The sequence below is a fragment of the Hypoxylon fragiforme genome (assembly GCF_022984875.1).
Source record: "Hypoxylon fragiforme strain CBS 206.31 chromosome Unknown GGS25scaffold_1, whole genome shotgun sequence".
Classification (NCBI taxonomy): Eukaryota; Fungi; Ascomycota; class Sordariomycetes; order Xylariales; family Hypoxylaceae; genus Hypoxylon; species Hypoxylon fragiforme.
In genome coordinates this window covers 707,901-725,640 of record NW_026054756.1, presented here as the reverse complement: position 1 = coordinate 725,640, position 17,740 = coordinate 707,901, and the positions used below count along the sequence as shown (strand labels likewise).

At 50.0% G+C, this 17,740-nt stretch overlaps 6 protein-coding genes across 6 annotated transcripts; 4 read left to right on the top strand and 2 right to left on the bottom strand.

The window, feature by feature from the left end:
* Positions 1-487: 487 nt before the first annotated feature.
* GGS25DRAFT_516525 (RTA1 like protein-domain-containing protein) lies at positions 488-2,197 on the top strand (the record flags this gene model as incomplete). Its single annotated transcript, XM_049263213.1, has 5 exons — positions 488-650; positions 731-1,398; positions 1,754-1,888; positions 1,944-2,101; positions 2,176-2,197. The coding sequence occupies 5 exons, from the start codon at positions 488-490 to the stop codon at positions 2,195-2,197; spliced, it is 1,146 nt and encodes a 381-aa protein (XP_049120995.1).
* A 305-nt stretch (positions 2,198-2,502) lies between these two features.
* GGS25DRAFT_526855 (uncharacterized protein) lies at positions 2,503-6,387 on the top strand (the record flags this gene model as incomplete). Its single annotated transcript, XM_049265044.1, has 4 exons — positions 2,503-2,997; positions 3,053-3,828; positions 4,904-5,031; positions 5,705-6,387. The coding sequence occupies 4 exons, from the start codon at positions 2,503-2,505 to the stop codon at positions 6,385-6,387; spliced, it is 2,082 nt and encodes a 693-aa protein (XP_049120994.1).
* Positions 6,388-6,569: 182 nt separating this feature from the next.
* On the bottom strand, positions 6,570-8,971 carry GGS25DRAFT_9652 (uncharacterized protein). Its single transcript, XM_049266180.1, has 2 exons — positions 8,740-8,971; positions 6,570-8,680 (listed from the first exon to the last, which is right to left on the bottom strand). The coding sequence occupies exon 2, from the start codon at positions 8,556-8,558 to the stop codon at positions 6,753-6,755; it is 1,806 nt and encodes a 601-aa protein (XP_049120993.1). The 5' UTR covers positions 8,559-8,680; positions 8,740-8,971; the 3' UTR covers positions 6,570-6,752.
* Positions 8,972-9,259: 288 nt separating this feature from the next.
* Positions 9,260-11,412, top strand: GGS25DRAFT_468330 (uncharacterized protein). Its single transcript, XM_049259056.1, has one exon. It carries the CDS (start codon positions 9,572-9,574, stop codon positions 10,934-10,936), a length of 1,365 nt encoding a protein of 454 aa, XP_049120992.1. The 5' UTR covers positions 9,260-9,571; the 3' UTR covers positions 10,937-11,412.
* A 1,121-nt stretch (positions 11,413-12,533) lies between these two features.
* GGS25DRAFT_516521 (glutathione S-transferase) lies at positions 12,534-13,545 on the top strand (the record flags this gene model as incomplete). Its single annotated transcript, XM_049263212.1, has 5 exons — positions 12,534-12,576; positions 12,640-12,662; positions 12,718-12,829; positions 12,897-13,080; positions 13,146-13,545. 5 exons carry the CDS (start codon positions 12,534-12,536, stop codon positions 13,543-13,545), a joined length of 762 nt encoding a protein of 253 aa, XP_049120991.1.
* A 124-nt stretch (positions 13,546-13,669) lies between these two features.
* Positions 13,670-16,573, bottom strand: GGS25DRAFT_9576 (uncharacterized protein). Its single transcript, XM_049266176.1, has 4 exons — positions 15,701-16,573; positions 15,409-15,610; positions 15,114-15,314; positions 13,670-15,051 (listed from the first exon to the last, which is right to left on the bottom strand). Exons 1-4 carry the CDS (start codon positions 16,009-16,011, stop codon positions 14,191-14,193), a joined length of 1,575 nt encoding a protein of 524 aa, XP_049120990.1. The 5' UTR covers positions 16,012-16,573; the 3' UTR covers positions 13,670-14,190.
* Positions 16,574-17,740: the final 1,167 nt, after the last annotated feature.

The window sequence follows — 17,740 nt, the reverse complement described above, 5'->3', positions numbered from 1 at the left end:
TTGATAAGAATATGTCTGTCTGTCAGGCTGCCTGCCTGCCTGCCTAATTGCAGGTAAGATGCGTTCCTCATCATACAAAACAGGAAACATTGATTGATACGAGACAAGTTAATTACTACGATGTTATCCGGTGTGAGTATTCCTAGGCCAATGAGCAGTGTTCAAGTACGCGTTTTCGTTCATTCGTCTGAAGTGGATATCCATGTGCAGAGCCTCAGGAGCTACCCCTGTACGCATTATGCCCTACTACACTAGACTCATGCTAGAAGCGTCGGTAAGGCCTAGAGCTCCAGTGTATATTACTCGCGATCTCTTATAGGAAAAGAGAGATGTTCTTATAAGACGAGATATCTCCTCGTGAAACTACATAGATATCTCCAGTATCCAATATCATTCATTGTGAAATACAAATACTACCTACCTATCAGTCTATCTACCTGATACCTACCATACTCTCTCCTAAGACTGAAACTATCGATTTGCAACCATGGCTGGCGAGGTCCCCGCCTACGTTTTCTACCATTACAAACCAAACTTGGTTGCCGCTATCATATTCATCGTCACCTTCTCTCTATCCGCTATCCTCCATGTCTTCACACTCACCCGAAAGAGAACGTGGTACTTTATTCCGTTTGTTATCGGATGTCTCTGTAAGTCGATACCCCTGGGTCCTCTACGAAGGTACTTATAGGTACTTGAAAGACTTACGTACTAATTCGTGGTTACGCAGTCGAGATAGTTGGATATGTCGGACGAGCCCTGTCCTCGGGCGAATACCCCAACTTCACCAAAGTCCCCTACATCATCCAATCCAGTCTCCTCCTCCTCGGCCCCACGCTCCTAGCCGCATCCATCTACATGATCCTGGGCCGCCTGATCGTCCTCCTCGAAGCGCACAACTACTCGATCATCCACCCGAAATGGCTGACCAAGTTCTTCGTCCTCGGCGACATCCTCTCCTTCTTCGTGCAAGCCGGCGGCGGTGGCATCCTCACGCAGGCCAAGACGCTCAAGGACCTCAACCTCGGCCAGAACGTCATCATCGCCGGCCTCGCCATCCAGATCCTCTTCTTCGCCTTCTTCATCACCGTCACGCTCGTCTTCCACCGCCGCATCCTCGCGCGCCCCACGCACAACGCACGGGCGCTCACCACGCCCTGGAAGAAGCTGCTCGTCGTCCTCTACACGAGCAGCAGCTTCATCATGATCCGCAGTATCTTCCGCGTGGCCGAGTACGTCCTCGGCTCCACCGGCGAGCTGCAGTCCAAGGAGGTGTACCTCTACTGTCTGGATGCGCTGCCGATGCTGTGCGTCGCGCTCGCGTACAACTGGTTCCATCCCAGCAGAGTTGTTACCCGCAAGGCGCTGCAGAAGCCGTCGGAGACGAGTCTGCAGCTTGTGGGGGGGCATCATGGGGTTTAGGTTTAAGTTTTCATTTGTCAGGTGGATATAGGTACCTATGGATGGGTGCCGCAGCCGCCCTTTTGGGGGGCCAGGAAGACAGGATAGGATAGTCTTGGTACCTGGCTGTGATGCAGGTGGGCGGCGAGCAAAGGAATGTGGGGGAATGGGATAGCGATATCATTTATTTAAAATAGAAAGGTCATCAAATTCAAAAATTTTCAACTTTATAATTCAGCCCTTGATGAGGCAGTTTAAGCTGTGCCTGGCCAAATTAAAAAAAGATGAGATATACCTATGTCTTGTATAATGACTTTGTTGTGATGGACGCATAACTGATAAGAACCGAAAGCTCATGTACCTTCGAGAAGCCAACAAGCTCTACTCTAATGACGATTTCAGGGGCGAAATAAAGGACAATTTCCTTTCGCCCCTAAAAACCGAAGCTGCTACCTACAATACAAATATGAAATACTTCGCGCGGTGGGTAGGAAGGGAGGGTTTATGAGCGGCTCTGTACTAACTGTCTCTCCTGCGATTAGCGAGTACTCATGAGCTCGTATCCTCTAGGCCTTCCCCCTTCATGTCCCGATTATTGTGGGAACGCCGGTGGTGGAACCGGTGGTGGAACGGCAAACCCGGATGGTAGGCGCGAACCGGATTATGCCGGAACTACAAGGTCAGATGCCAGGGCTACTAAGTACGTTTTGCTTCGTAGCTAACTAGCCGGAGCTCTTACACTTAAGGGTCACTGTGGCCTACAAACGTTGGCAGACTATCAGTGAACCAGAAATAGGGGTCAAATGTTTCAGGCAACGAAACTTGCCTTAGGACGCAGTCCGGATGGTGTTGTTTAGCATCGGGATTGTGTTCTACAGGTTTTAATCGCTACAGCTACAGCGGCGTCTAGGAAAATTACTATTTAGGTAGAAAATGCCTTATAATTAGTTGTGGTAGGCGCCTACGCAGCAGTAAGGCAAATGGCAGGTGTCCACTGATGGGCAATTTCAGGGGCATTTTCAGTGAGATTTAAAGATTGGATGGGGGCAGGCGGTGCATTTACCCACTCCTCCCCCCTTATTCACACTCCCAACTACTGCCATGCCATTGATACAATACCTCAACATATGTTCGTTTCTAATCCTCGCCATCGCACTCACTATATCTCTCATAATTAAGCACAATTTTAACGCATATGACGCAGCTATCGATAATGCTTCTCATAACATGGATGGAAGTGACTCTCTCGTGACCCCTCAAAACCCTGCCAGGGCCGACGGGACACTGGATCACATAAGATGCGCAGCATTGCACAACACCCTGGTTAATCACGCCTGGATTTCTTCAAGGAGATCAATTGACGAACTCAAGCGCCGCTCATTCTTCGAGCGCTACGGGGAAGATGCAAATGCGATTATCGATCGCCTCCATCCATCCCTGGTATCATTCCTAGAATCAATAATCGTCTCCGACGAACTCCCGCCGTTCTTCTTCTGGGTCGAGGGTATATCACCACCCGCCGACATGTTCTCCGTCCAGAAGATGTTCCAGGAATACAAGGGAGGAGAAGAGCCCAACCGCTTCCTTCCTCACTCTGTACACCACCAACACGGGACTGGGAGAGCATCCGCTTGGATGGATATATGACCAGAAACTGCACCGAGCTACAGCAGCACTCGGGGTTGAGGACCTCGGGTTCGCAAAGCCGCTAGAACAACACGGCGAGCTCTGGCGTCCGCTCGAGACCGTGCTGAGCAACTGGACTCACATGGTGCAGATCGGGAAGGTAACCGCCTCGCAAGACGACGCCCCGAATGAGAAGCTTGGGCCCTGGACCTGGCAGCCGTACAGCGAGGCGCAGGTAGATAGCGCAGTCGTCGCATTTGAACGCCTCACTGCAAGCATCGAAGAGCGTATGGCAGCTATACACCGTTTATCCCTCCGAGAGGGCTCGTTACTCAGCGACGAGGACTTGGACGCCGCATCCGTGCCTAGCGGTTGCTTCATCCGCTCACTCCTCACTCGAGCCCGGAAACCTCGCTTCCGGATGGTTGCGCCGCGGCTAGAGATACCCCACGACCCAGCCGCCTTCACAGAACACCAGGAGTTCACAGCCACGGATGCGAGTTCCGAGTACGTCACCACCACCACTCCCCACCCCCCCCAGTCCGTATCTTCGCGCCCGCCGAACGATTTGTCGTCGATCTCGACGCGCCCGGCCAATATGTGTCCACCGGTTAACCCCTTCTGCAAGCCAGTCCGAGACTGTGTCCCGCGGGGCGGCCGCTCCGTCCTCGCGGGCCTGTCGAGCGGTTTGCCGTCGACAATGCGGAAGAAGGGTTCCGGCTGCTACTTCCATTTCGACTCCGCAACCATGGGGAAGGGGAAGGGGAGGGTCGTGGCGCGAGGAAGAGCGATGGGATGCTGGTATCTGGGGGGGGGAGCGTAGCTGAGTTGTTCCAGCATGGGTTTAAGCCGTTTGGCGGGGAATGGTGGCGCGCGCAGAGGCTGGAGGCGTTGTTTGATCATTGGAGATACTTGGTAGAAACGGGTGTGTGAACGGTAGGGGGTGCTGGTGTTCAGGGTGGCATGGACGTGTTTCGGGATGCTAGTGCGTTTGCGTCAGGCGCTTATGTTATTAGACCAAGTTGGTAGGTAGTAGACAAGGTCCTTGGATGTAAGGGGGATTTACCTAGGCGATATGGCGACATAACTAGTAGATATGCCATTATACCGAGATGATATTGGTTTGCTACGTGGAGTACTACGTAAGTAGGTGTAGATAGGTTGTTTCATGTTGATACTCAGAGCGTCGTGCTTTCGCTCTAGTCGATCAGGGGCAATGGAGTTGATGAGGCTCTTCGCCGTTCATGGGATAGGAGTCGGCCGAGGGGTTAGACGAGCGGAAGGTTGAATAGCAATCATGAGGCTTGAAGACTTGAGCTTTTGAGGTCGAATATTGAAACCCCTATTGTGAGAAATAGAGCTCTCTAAAGCTCTTTAGGCCTTATATAGATGGCAGCATAGGTATGAAATAAAAGAAAACATACTCAACCTACACATCGCTCTTTTCTTGACATGTGCCATCTCGTTTTTGGCCGGAGTAGCCACTGTTCACTCTGGAGACTGTACAATTTGTACCCATAGTTGACTCATAGAGGACTCAACTACATAGTCCGACCGCGCGTCCAAGGCAAACCAATGAAAAGAAGCTCGTCTTGTCACACCTCAAACCTAGGTAGCCATCAAGCTAAAAGCAGATGTATATCAGGTTGTTTGTTTTACAGCTCAAGTCTCAGAACAAACATAGATCACCGACTTTTCAACATCAACTTAGGTAATAAGCCGCCACAGAACCTATACGAACATCAACACCTTCCCCAGTCCACTTACGAAGCTTGGTCCCGAAGCTATGGATAGGGACCTACCCAGTATTTACCTAGATAAGGTACCCGTCGCACCGCTTCCCTCCCGCCACAGTGGCACCAAACCACCACCACAGGCACCCGAACGTGTCCAACTCGAGGGCGGGGGTGGAGAGGAATCTGTATGGACGAGCCAGTGCCGAGATGCAAGCCTCGGAATCCTCCCAGCTCGTATTGCAAGCAGGACCAATTGAACGGGAGCGCTGTAAGGGGAGGGGGGAGCTTGTTATCCCTACATGCGAGATCCGGAGATATGTATGTAGGCACGTTGGAATCAAATCGATAGACAACACATCGTCGCCTGTGGCCAATGGACCTTTTTATTATCACTTTCCCAGAGAGCGAAGCCCGTATCCGACGATGGGCGGGCTTCGCATGGGATCGTCATTGTGCGTATCTCGTACCTGCGTGTTTCTCCCTACACCACACCGTGAGCAGTGAACTGATTTCAGCAGTGATGCTAAATAAAGATTGTAGCCAAGATATAGAGGGATAGATCTATATATCTATTCACAATCATTGGGTTGACTCAAGCTGTAGTACAACCGCATTATCAGTATCAGTATCACTAGGTATGCATCGTATCTATCGCCAGCATATAGACAGGCTGAAGATAAATGTGTCTCACCTCGCCCGTAAAAAATAATGAACTTATAGAGAATTCTACACTACTCTACCTACCTAAAATGCTCCCATTACCCTTCTACCGCATAGGCGAGCGCCATAACCTACGTCCACGTCCACAACCACAACCACAACCACAACCACAACCACAACCACAACCACAACGCCCACAACAGCCGCCAAAACAATGATCCTCCCCTCCCCCTCCTCCCCCCGTTCACCCCCCCGCCCCACCCCCACACTGACCATCATAGCCATAACCCTGACCACCACCCTCGGCACCGCCCTCCTACTCCTCCTAACCTACACCCTCTACACTTTCCTCTGCCGGCGACACCAACGTCAACTAGCCGCCCTCCAAGCCTTCGAGACGGCGCGCGAGCGGGACCCGAACCTAACCTGGGAAGAGCACGCGCGGAGGCGGCGGTTCACGCGGTCAAGGCTGCTGTTCGAGGAGGAGGTGCAGCGCGCGGAGCTGCTGAGGAAGAGCTTGCAGAGCCGGACGTCGTCGCCGGTTGCGGCGGAGAGGGTGGTGGGGGTGGGGATGCCTAGCACGCCTACGACTGCGACGATTTCAGGTGGTGGTGGTACTATAATGGCGACGACGCCCGATAGGGAGTCCGAAGCGGAGCACCTCCTCCCTGCAAACAAGAAAGGGAACAGCGGGGATAGACCCGAGACTCCGGAGAGCATACACAACCACACACACAGACACGAAGTACCAGATAGCTCGCCCTCTCAGCCAGGGACGCGGAGGGAAACGGGGCCAAATAGTGGTGGAAAAGAGGACGAAGAGCACGGGGACGTAGTGGATCTAGTGGCTCAGCTCCAGCCGCCACCGCCGCTTCTACTACTGGCGCATCCGGCGTTACGGGGTCGGGATAGACGGTATCCGCCTCGGAAGTCGAGTCTGCTTACGAGTATGACGTTGAATTGATACGTACACACCTAGGTATACATGGTATCATCAGGTGCAACCAATGCCAAGGCCAGTGGTAGAGCTATAATCATGACACCGGCTTGGTACTAATTGTAATTATTGTTGGAGATATTGGTTTACGTACCTAAACTGCCTGCTGGGTCGGTCAGTAGTTTATATAACTCGGTATATATGCCCGTGCATATGCATACTGCCTAGCCATATATGTGGTATGTCCCCAAAGTGGGAGTACTAGGTATGCTAAAGAGCGAACCTTACTAGCCATCTAATTCTTTGATATCGAAGGTCTCATATATCCTCTCAAACAATATCAAAACTTGTGACAAGGCAACTACATAGTAGCCTGACCTCCAAAGATCAAATCAGTTAGACAACGTTTTCCACTGGTCGTAACGTATGGGCCCATCGCGGGCAAGCACAAAATTCGGAATATGGGAATACGGGCAATCCGGATCCTCCTCTCCAGGTATCAGTTTCCGTAAATATTCATTTTGCTCCTGGTTAAGCCGTGTGCACTCCACGCTGAAGACACCGTTCCCGATTTCGTCGTCTCGATCCGACTTTGTGCAGACAAAGGTCGCTTTATTACGGTTCGGCCAGTACACCTGCGATAACATCAAGACGGAGCCAATAGTGGGGGGAGACCCAGATACAAAAGTCGCTTTCTGAAGGCGAGTGGATCCTCGTGGTGCATGTTCGTGAAGGTATTGGAAGAGGTGGCCGGCGGCTGCGAAGGTGAGGTATGGCTGAACGAGAGTCATATCGTTTTCAAGTCCGAGCTCGAACCATATCTCCAGTTTGCGAAGCGATGGAAAGCTTGCGAGTATGTCGAGAATCTCGTACGGCCATTGACCATCACGGCCTATGTCCAAATGCAATTCCTCGATATGCGGGCATGTATCACGAATCTTTCGTAGCGTGTTGGCATCGATGGCGTCCCGTCGCCATATTCTTCCCCACATCTCTCGGTATTTCTCCGTTTGGTGAATTGTGAGTTCTTTCAAGCCACTGCTGTGTTTCAGGAGAACGTCTATACCGATACTAGACATTGTAGGGATGACTATTCTCTGTAGAACACTTGGGACGTGCTCATAGAAGGTCTTGATAAAATCGTCATAAATCCAATTACAGGAAAACATCTCGAGAGCCATGAGCTGTGGCATAATCTGCAAAGCAAAACGAATGCTATCTGTCTTCAATACCTTTAGTTGTGACCAATCAAAGACACGTGACCAGTAGTCCTCTTCCGGCTCATCAAGCGGATAGCCATCGCAGCAGTAAGATCTGCCTGGATTTGGCGGGACTTCATTTGATGTTGATGATTTGTGTCCAAAGGGATAATTTATCAACTCTAATACCTCAAGAGCAGGCGGGCGCTCTTCGCCGACGAACCCAAATCCACAGTACTGGCGCGGTGCCGGGAAACGTACACATCCACCTCGGCGTAGCCTCACATCGAGCTTAAGCTTTCGTAGGTTGGGACATGATAACAAGACACGTTTTAGCGGCCGAGTCCACCGGACGCAATCGACAGCTTTGGAATATTCGTAGATCACATTTAAGGAGGTCAGGTTATCATTATTCTCCAGATGACCAATCATCTTAGTCAAGCCTGCTCCGCGAGGGTAGAAGCCGGATGCTTGCGTGTGAAGACGGATCCAGGGTCGCTCTTTGAGAAGTCGGATCACAGATGCGGGTATCATACCCCGTTGCCATGACCTCCACGTCACTTCGGCGAGACCAGTCATTTTGGGAATAAGATCATGGAGCCGAAGCACAAATGTTTCCGAATGACGACCTAAGATTTCTAACCTCCGAATAGCTTGAAGCATCCCCCTCTTTTCAATGCAATTCAACTGCTCTGTCGTGACATTGTCCACACCATTTCTATCAGTGACCAGGGCAACTTCTCGATGCTGGCTGTATCTCGCGATACGATAGAAGTTGCAGCATACCAAGGCCAGAGAAGATAGGGTATGGGGGCTCGTTTCTAGTAGGAGGTCTGTAATGGCTGTGATGGTCTCGTTGCTTAAGCAAAGTAGAGATGGTAGCTGCGGGTCCGAAGCCTGCGGATCCCGCGCCTCAATCAATGCCACCGGGGGGAGATCAGGGGTCAGAGGCCTAATCACATTAGAAGGAAGAGGGTGACTATAATCGGAAGGAGGCATATTTTCAAAAAGGAGACGTGTTAGGTGTGTTAGGTAGATAGAAAGGAGAGGTAACCGATGAGAATATTGTGATTTCAACAACTTTGAAGCCCCCTTGATATGTGGCAGTTATGTGTTGTTGCCTGTCTACATAGTAAGTATTCAGTGCCTACCTACTACTAGTAGTAGTATTGTACAATACCTTGGGTGTTTAATGTGAGGATTTTACTGGGGACGATCCAGTTATGTGCATAGGTAGGTAGATACCTAGGAGGTAACTGCGTCTCCTACTGACAGTACCTACATATTCCCTCTGAGTGACTCATATTTTGGAGCAACAACGTGATTTATCGTACATACGGGGATCATGGATGCAGAGAACTTTGGAAGATTGAAGACACTGCAGTTTCAAAGTTCAATGTTCTTTGCGATCGGGCAAGGTTGATTTTTATTCGTCTCCGCCACTTCAAAAGGTGGCTGAATACATATTTAGTACATCTATGTATGTAGTAAATGTGGTCAGTGCACTAACCTAGATATGTACAGTACGTCACCTGGTAACCCACATATTAGCTACCACATATGTCACTGGCACTGGGGCAGTTAACCTTGGATTATTGCCCTCAATTGGAACCCCTGCAAATATTACACATGTAGAATTTACTGTAGCATAACTAGGTATTTAACTATTACCTACCTAACCTAGTATGTAGCATAGCCTCCTCTACCATGTATCGACCTAAATGAGTTAACTGAGGTATCAACCCAAGGTACCTACTACTTACTTCAAATGTGAATATTGATCACATCACGAGCGCATGAAAGTGTACAAACATACCTACATAGTACTGTTAACCACAATTAATTCAAGTAGGCCACTTATCTATATGTAGGTGTCTTAGGTAGACAACAATATCTGGAAAAGCTTATAAACTCATCTCATATATAGAACCTCTTTCGACTACTCTCATTGCCTATTGCCTACTAGGTAGCCTACTATTTAATCTTAATAGAGGATTCGGGGGGTTTTAATCATGTCGACATCAACACTGTCTCTTCGAGCATATACTACTCAACCTGATCGTCTTTTTGGTCTTTCTGACGAGCAGTTCCTCCTTCTTGTTCATAGTGACTTCAAAAAAGAGCTGCGTCGACTCCAAAGCGCATACTCAGTCGGCGGGAAAGATGATGCCAAACCATCGTCCAAGTCGCCGTCCATGATCTTGTATGGCGAGAACTACGATGAGGTCAATCGGACACTCGTCGGGCTACTGTCCCTGAAATGGATCTACAACAAGCAATACGATATCCTCGTAGCAAATCAGCCCGAAGCCTTGAAACTCTCCCCTGAATCGTTCGAATGGATTTATAAATTTTACCAAGCTCCGACCGCGACCCCTGATGAGCTGTACGCTCTGATAACGTCCATAATAGTGAACGATATTGGAAAGGATGACCAGCTCGCGCGCGACTACGAAAAGGCAACCGGCGAACCCATTGCTCACTTAAATCACGACATGATTTTGATCAAGGCAGTCAAGGCAGGCTTCGTGGACTGTCTGGACCGTCTCGCACCGGAAGACAAAGCTGACATCATCCGCGGGATGGACCTGGGCGCAGACTTCAACTTTGGTCAGCTCGCCCAGGCAGAGAACGTGCCCGCCTGTCTAGCCAGCTTCGCTCGGATTAAGGGTCACACCCGCAGTTTCCGCCTTCGGTTCAGCGAACAGCTGCTAGACATCGCGGGAGCAGCAGGCCACCTGGACTGGACCGGCGCGAAGAAGCTGACCCAGTCCAATTTCGACGCCTACAGCACTGTCTACCAAGTGGGCATGGGCATAATATCCGAAGGTCTAAGCCTGCGGAAGGGGTATGACTTGGTCTTGACCCGGCGACTAAACCTACTTCGGGAGAAAGGGTTTCGGTCGCTCGATTTGAATGAGAAGGATGACCGGGCACTTGCGCGGCTGCTGTGTATGAGCAGTGTCGCCGACCTGTCGACTGCTGAACTATACAACCGAGTATGGACGTCTCTCGAAAACGATACTAGAGAATCGTTACGCAAGTCTCTCAACATCGATGGATCTGTTGCCGAGCCAGCAGTGCAGGCCACTTACATACCAGCCCTGATGACACAGGCCGTTGATGCCAGCGGGCCCGGGTCCACCGAAGCAAAGGAACAAGCACTGCGAAGCGTGCTTCGCTACCTATGCAGAGTGATAGCCGCCCCGGGTAAGCCAGACGGGCCCGTCATCGTTATCGAGCGGAACGTGCTGCCCATATTAAAAGGGGTAGTACAGAGCCCTCGGTTCCGAGAGGACCCCACCATTATAGAAACGGCACCGATACCAGAAAGCCTGCCTGGGCTAGTGGAGTCTCTTGAGCAACAGCCTGGGTGAATGTGTATGGCTGTGTTAAGTTGAATAGGTAGACGGTGATTAATTGGGTCATTTCACGGCGTTATCGGACTTGGGAGATGTGGGATGACGTGGGGGGTAGACTTACCAAGCAATGGATTCTAAAAAATATATATAATCTCCTAGGTTAGATTTGATGAATTTCCTATTTTGTATAAAAATGAAGCCGCCCGGGCGATGACACTTTCATATGCAAAACATCTCATTCGCTGGTCTAGTGAGTTTGATTAGGTACGAAGACGTGTGGGATCTTCACTTAGATTCGATAACAACTTGGAACGTATAAACGAATAAGTGATGATGTAGGAAGATATGGAAATGAATATGTGGGAAACTAAGCCGTAATAGTGATGATGAATTAGCAGTAAGGGGTGATTCGGGAAGCTGATATATGACCAACCGCGGATATCTGTAATTTGACACATTCATATATCCATCCCCCCTGAAGTCTGTTTGTATAAACTGAGTTGTCAAATTTCACAGAGAATTTGATATAATGGACTCAACTCATATTGTACTTATATAGGTACCTAGCTAAGGTACCTAGGTATTCATCTGCATCAAAGGCAAGGTCAATGATGTATTTTCATTGGTAGGCCCGTTAAGCCGTTATATGCACTTCAGAACCATTTACCTACCTTGCATACAGCTGACGCAGCCTTCATATACAGGCCGGCCAACTAGCCAACTTGTGGTGGTTTTTAATAAGGGTGCCTTCTAGCCGAGTGAACCGTAATCACATCTACGCACATAACATATCTCCCCGAACAAGTCGCAGAGATGTTTCTAATAAAGCCATTTTAGGTAGAGCCAGATTCCGTCCCATATGTATGGTGGAAATACGACTGAGGTTATGAATACTCAGGTATATTAGGTGTTAATCAACACATATGATTACCCGTGTTATAGCAATAGTCAGTACCTAGGTAGGTATATAAGGAATCATCGTCCTACCTATATTATATTGGACGGAATGCATCTCTCTACTCCTAACATATTTTAATCGAATCCCACAACTTTGTTTCTGTGCGGGGATCTCTAACATCTCTCTCCCCGGAGACAAAAGAAGCTACATACCTAATACACGTAAGCTGTATTTGTTCTATCTAGCCCCCATGTATCTTCCAGACCCCTCACATGATTCTCCCAATGAAAACTTCTACCATCCTTCAAATTCTAGTAGATAGGTCACCGGGCGGGGAACCTCATTTGGCACGTATACCAGCGACATCTACTTAGCACTAATCAATATATGACACATATATAGATCGTAAGTTACCTAGGTAGTCACTATACGATTATTGAAAAGCCTAATAATAGCCCAGCATTACAAACACCATCTGTTGGCGTATTTGACATGCAAGTGATAGGCAGGAAGTCCGACCATTCCATCCCTGCCGACAGCATAGTATAACAAAAAGACTCACCCCCAGTTCTTTGCCGTAGAGATAGACTTATCTTAGGAGTATTCTAGATTTGGTTGGACTCTATTTATCTCAAGTTCTGTTCAACTCTCATTAGTCTTCTCACCAACGCCCAGGTATCACTTCTTCCTTGGAAACATCAGATAATCATCTCGATGGCCTCCACTACGATCAAGCCCATCCGCGTATGGCTAACTCGTAAGTGAATCTACGAAGCCTCATACCTACTTGCGCAAACATTGACCAATTTGACCATCGTAGCACCGGGACCCAACCCCTGGAAGGTACACCCCTCCCCTATCAATACAAGCGATTTGACCTGAACATACCTCTGGCTAGGTCGTACATATCCTCGAGGAGCTAAATGTACCTTACGAGATCAAGTCATTTTCATTTGAGAATGTCAAGAAAAAGCCCTTTATTGACATTAACCCCAATGGCCGAGTACCCGGTATGTGAGCTCTAAGTACACTGCATTGTCAATTCTCTATCCCAAGAAGATTAACAAAAAAATCCAGCAATCGAAGACCCCAATACCGACATCACGCTCTGGGAGTCCGGGGCCATCATCCAGTACATCATCGAGCAGTACGACGTGAACAAGGCGCTCACGTACGACACGCTGAGGGAGCGGCATCAGCTCAACCAGTGGCTGCAGTTCCAGATGAGCGGGCAGGGTCCGTATTACGGCGCAGCCGCCTGGTAAGCTTCCCTCTCCCCCTCTCATAGACAAGCCCCAAAACACCCCATCTCACCCCCCCTCGCAGGTTCAACATCCTGCACCAAGAAAAGCTCCCCTCGGCCATAGAACGATACAACGCGCAGCTCAAGCGCGTCCTCGGCGTCCTCGACGGCTGGCTCGCGGACCGCGACTGGCTGGTCGGCGACAAGATGACGTACGCGGACCTGAGCTTCGTGGCGTGGAACGACCGGATCGACAGCATCATGCAGTGCGGCGCGGACGAGAAGTTCGCGGGGTTCCCGCGCGCGCAGGCGTGGCACGAGCGGATGACGGCGCTGCCGTCGTGGAAGCGGGCGATGGAGAAGAAGGACGCGCTGATGAAGGAGCAGGGGCTCGAGATTGGCACGGGCAGGCCGAGCGGGTATAAGAGTCACCAGGAGTATGAGGCGGCGATTGCGGCGGGGACGGTTAAGTCTGCAACTTGAAAGGTAGCTGCTCGGGTAGGTTAGATAGTTGAGGGTCTTGGAGCAATATACTACCGTAGGCAGTCACGATAGCAATTATCTACGTAAGAATCAAAAGTCTCAAGACATTACAACACTCTATTGGAGATCAAAGTAGGTACGTACACGGGCAGACACTCTTATCAACGTCCTCTCGTACATAAAGAAGACTACCAGGTAAGTACCTAGTCAGACACCCTAAGTACCTAGGTAGGTAGATAGCCATGTAGGTAGGCACACAGGTATGTAGAGCATCGACTACCTAGCTAGCTAGCCAGCCAACACCTAACCCAAGCCTTCCAAGTAGCGTCATCCAACACCCAAGTACCTACAGGATGGCATACATGCATAATCCATCCTCAAGTACATATCGAGTATTAACTCCTCATCCAAGCTCCCAAGCTAATCGCAGTCAAAGGTATCAATATGCGTGTTCGTGAATTACGTTTCTTCGTTCGTTCGATCCGTCCATGTGCACGCACCCCCAGCACCTCTCACCTTTCTACCCGAAGCAGGCGACGACAGCAACCCACAGCGACAACTATAACGGCCGAGAAGAACTCAAGGGAATTCTCTCCTTTACTTCTTCCACCCATGCTTCCTCACACACACAACTCCATAACAGTTTCACAAACTCGTCAACGACCCCCCTCGCATGACCCTAACCGTACCTCTACTCGGCGCAACACCCGTCAGCGTACTGGGCACACTGACATCGCTCCCCGCATCCGCATCCGCATCCGCATCATCCACACGCTCCCCCTCCCCCTGCCCCTCCCCCCCCGTCTTCCTCCTCGCCAACTCCACCGCCCTATCCCTCTCCCTCTCCCTCTCGCACCTCATCTGGCTCGCCTGCTCATGGCCCCTGGGCAGGCCCCTCCTCCTGTCCGCGCAGGCCCTGACCTCGGCCCTCAGCAGGCTCCAGGTGGTCGAGAAGAAGATGACGGCGTTCCAGACGCCCTGCAGCGGCAGCACGACGGCGCTGGCCAGGTTGAGCGCGAAGCTAGCGGTCTCGGCGTAGACGAGGTCGTGCACGCGGTTGATGGACGACGGCGTCCACGTGACGAAGACGCTGATCGCGAACACGAACGACGTCCGCAGGTACGCGAGCTTCACCGGGTCCATGTGCGCGAAGCGGCTGCGCCACCGCGAGAGGTTGCCCCGCGCCCGCGCGCAGAGCCCCTCGTGCGGCGCGGGGTCCGCGGTTATGCGGGTGATGGTTGTTTGGTAGGGGTTGGGGGATGCGCGGATGGGGGTGGAGGAGGGGATGGTGGTGGTGGTGGTGGGGGGCTGGGATGGGTGGTTATGGGTGTGGTTGTGGTTGTTGGGGGTGTTGTCGGGCGGGCCGTCGAACCAGTTGGTGGGGAGGGCGCCGCCGCTGGTGGAAGATGGCTCGCCGACGGCTTGGGCGGTGGACGAGTTCACGGTCGTGATCTGGACGACTTCCCGGTTTATTCTGCCCATAACAGCTGCGTTGGGGAATAAGGTCTGCGAGTGACTGATGTTAGTTGGGAATGGCTTTGACATGTGTTTATGCATTCGAAGCTTACCTTCTCTCCCGAGTCGCGTGTGGCCGGTGGCTCGTAGGTAGGGTTGCTTAGGGATAGATTGCGCAGTTGGTTACGCTGTTTGAAAACGTAGTAGCCGACGGCGATATAAATGCAAGACGAGAGAATGATGCAGACCCAAATCGGGAGGTAGTACGTGTAAATACGTAGGTTGGACCAGTCCTTATCTATCCAACACCAAATCTGTATAGTACATCGGTGCCAGTCAGTATAAGGAAATCATCCATGTAGTATAAGGCGTGTCAGACGAATAGGGGTAGGGGTGATGTTGACTTACAGTCGCATTACCGTACACGTTCTGTCCATCTCCGCCGCGCACAATAAGGAGCCACAACGATGGAATAAAAGGAACGCCGTAACAGACGAGACAGTACGCCCACCAGTACTGAAGGAAGCTTTTCGGGTCGGCCGAAAAGAAAAACACCATGTACACATTGACCGCCATGGCAAATGACCACCATGGATCTGATTGCATAAACCTAACTCGGTATTAGTCAAAGATCATATCTATAACCCCTATTGTACTGTCTGATATAGTGCTAAAGGGAGGGGGGATTCAATCAACGTACAGCTCGAACATGAAAGCCTGTGCCTGGCACAAATGGCTATTCGACCCTGCCTGCACCCCCGAGTACCCTATTAAGCAGGCAATGCTGGCCCCCAGGTTGGCGCAAGAGGCAAAGACGATGAAGGTGTTTGGAACGGTGCGGAGTCGTTTGAAAGCGGCGTAGGCGATGAAGATGAGAAGGATGCCTGTGACGGATAGGGCAGCGCCCAATCGCTCGAAGATAACGATCGTCTCGATATGCTGCCTGGTCAGGGCTCCAGGTCTGATGAACTCGCCGCTGCCATCGGGGTCATTATGTACTGTGCCGTCCATCACAACTGTCGCGGTATTGTTGGGATGGACCAATAGTCATGGGTGCACTAATCGTATCTGTAGCTTACACGGACACGAAGAATGTTCTCAAATGTACTCGGTGTAAGTGTTGAGTCAAAGTAGGTATCCAACCTGTCGAAATAACGTAGTAGAGATCAGGATGCCGCCGTCGCCATGAATGAAATCAAGAACCGCAATGGTGTAGGTCGCTTGCGACCATCCACAGAAGACCACGCAGTATCCGAATAAATACCAGGTAAACCGCCTCTCTGAAAGTAGTTGGCGAGGTATTTGATATGTTATCAGTATTAGGGAAACGTGGGGGGGTAGGTACTTGTTGTAAAGGAGGGAAACGAGGCGGCTAAGTAGACGCGATGTCAATGGAGAATTGACCACGCGATTGTAACAAAGACTAAGTACAATAAAGGTCCAATCCCTTTAAATGAATGTATAGGTTGACCACGAGTTGTGGCTTTCTGAAAGAAAGAAAAAAAACTTAGGGTGCTAAATAAAGTGAGAGGAATGGAGGTAGTTAGGTAGACAGGTTTTGAGGAGGTAACCAAGGTGATTGAGTATCGATATGGACACCAAGTATTCGGAGAGCTCTGCCGAGACTCTAGGCAATGAAGAACTCGAGGAAGTCAGTCGAATTAAGGATTGACCTGAGAAAACGAATGAGATAAATTACCCAGGTACTAAGTAGGCAGATAGCTAGGCAGGTAGGTGGTAGGCAACATTGACATTCGGTAAAGTATGGGGCAAGATGAATATCGAAGCTTCAATAGAAGTAAATTCGAACGAGCCCGAGAAGACGCACGTATCCGCATGATTCGCTTGTTGGTCAGATATAAAACGACCTCTATGGCTGAACGATCTGCATAATGACAGGAGTCAAGGAGGGGAAGCAATGTAGACACAGGTAGGTAGGTATGTAAGTACCTACACTCATGTATATACTCGGGCAGCTATCGTCGATTGGGTGGGTGCATGTGAAGGCACTTTCTCAGCCTTGGTTATACAGTGGTGGTTGGCGGATGTGAAATGCATACGGAGATCATGAGGCAATGTATCTAACAGCTCCGAGGTACATAGGAAGGGTAAGAAGGACGCTGATAGATACCATGTAGCAACTATGTAGCAGGCAATTTGCAAGTGTCTTTAAAGACTCATAACACCCAGAGTCGTTCCATGGTGCTGAGGCTCAGGGGTTCGGCCTTTTTTTTCGATTTCACTGTTACACGACAAGATGGTTGTATTCGTAAGTCCAAAGGATTGTAGACTGAGCAATGAAGTAAGGAAAAAACATAGCTGCTATAGACATCCATGGATGTTCAATGTCTGCGTGTATAGGTAGGTGACACAGGTAGTTGTGCCGAAATAGACAAGGTATAATACTGAAAGCTGGGGAAATAGTGCTAGTATAGATATCCATGGATGCAAACGAACGCATAGGCAGGCACTTTCGAATTCAAAGGATCAACTCTAGCCGCATACATGTATGTAGCTTCTAGAATAAGCAGAATTATGCCCTATGTAGCTGACTACTTGGTACGTGCCTCCCTTAAATGCCAAATAAAGTATGCATAGGAACGTTACTTTCCTTAACATCCAAGGCATAATAGGAGATAAATATCATTTGTTACTGCTTACCTACCTGAGTACTATGCAATGCTGCAATAGCCTGTATAAAGGGGTATCAGTAGGCGAGCTTCACCGAGTAACCATATAG

Coding starts and splice junctions, on each gene's coding strand:
- GGS25DRAFT_468330 (XM_049259056.1), top strand. CDS start 9,572: ATGTCGACATCAACACTGTCTCTTCGAGCATATACTACTCAACCTGAT.
- GGS25DRAFT_9652 (XM_049266180.1), bottom strand. CDS start 8,558: ATGCCTCCTTCCGATTATAGTCACCCTCTTCCTTCTAATGTGATTAGG.
- GGS25DRAFT_9576 (XM_049266176.1), bottom strand. CDS start 16,011: ATGGACGGCACAGTACATAATGACCCCGATGGCAGCGGCGAGTTCATC. Junction 15,611..15,700: donor CAGGCTTTCATGTTCGAGCT/GTACGTTGATTG, acceptor ATACCGAGTTAG/GTTTATGCAATCAGATCCAT. Junction 15,052..15,113: donor CACGCGACTCGGGAGAGAAG/GTAAGCTTCGAA, acceptor AGTCACTCGCAG/ACCTTATTCCCCAACGCAGC.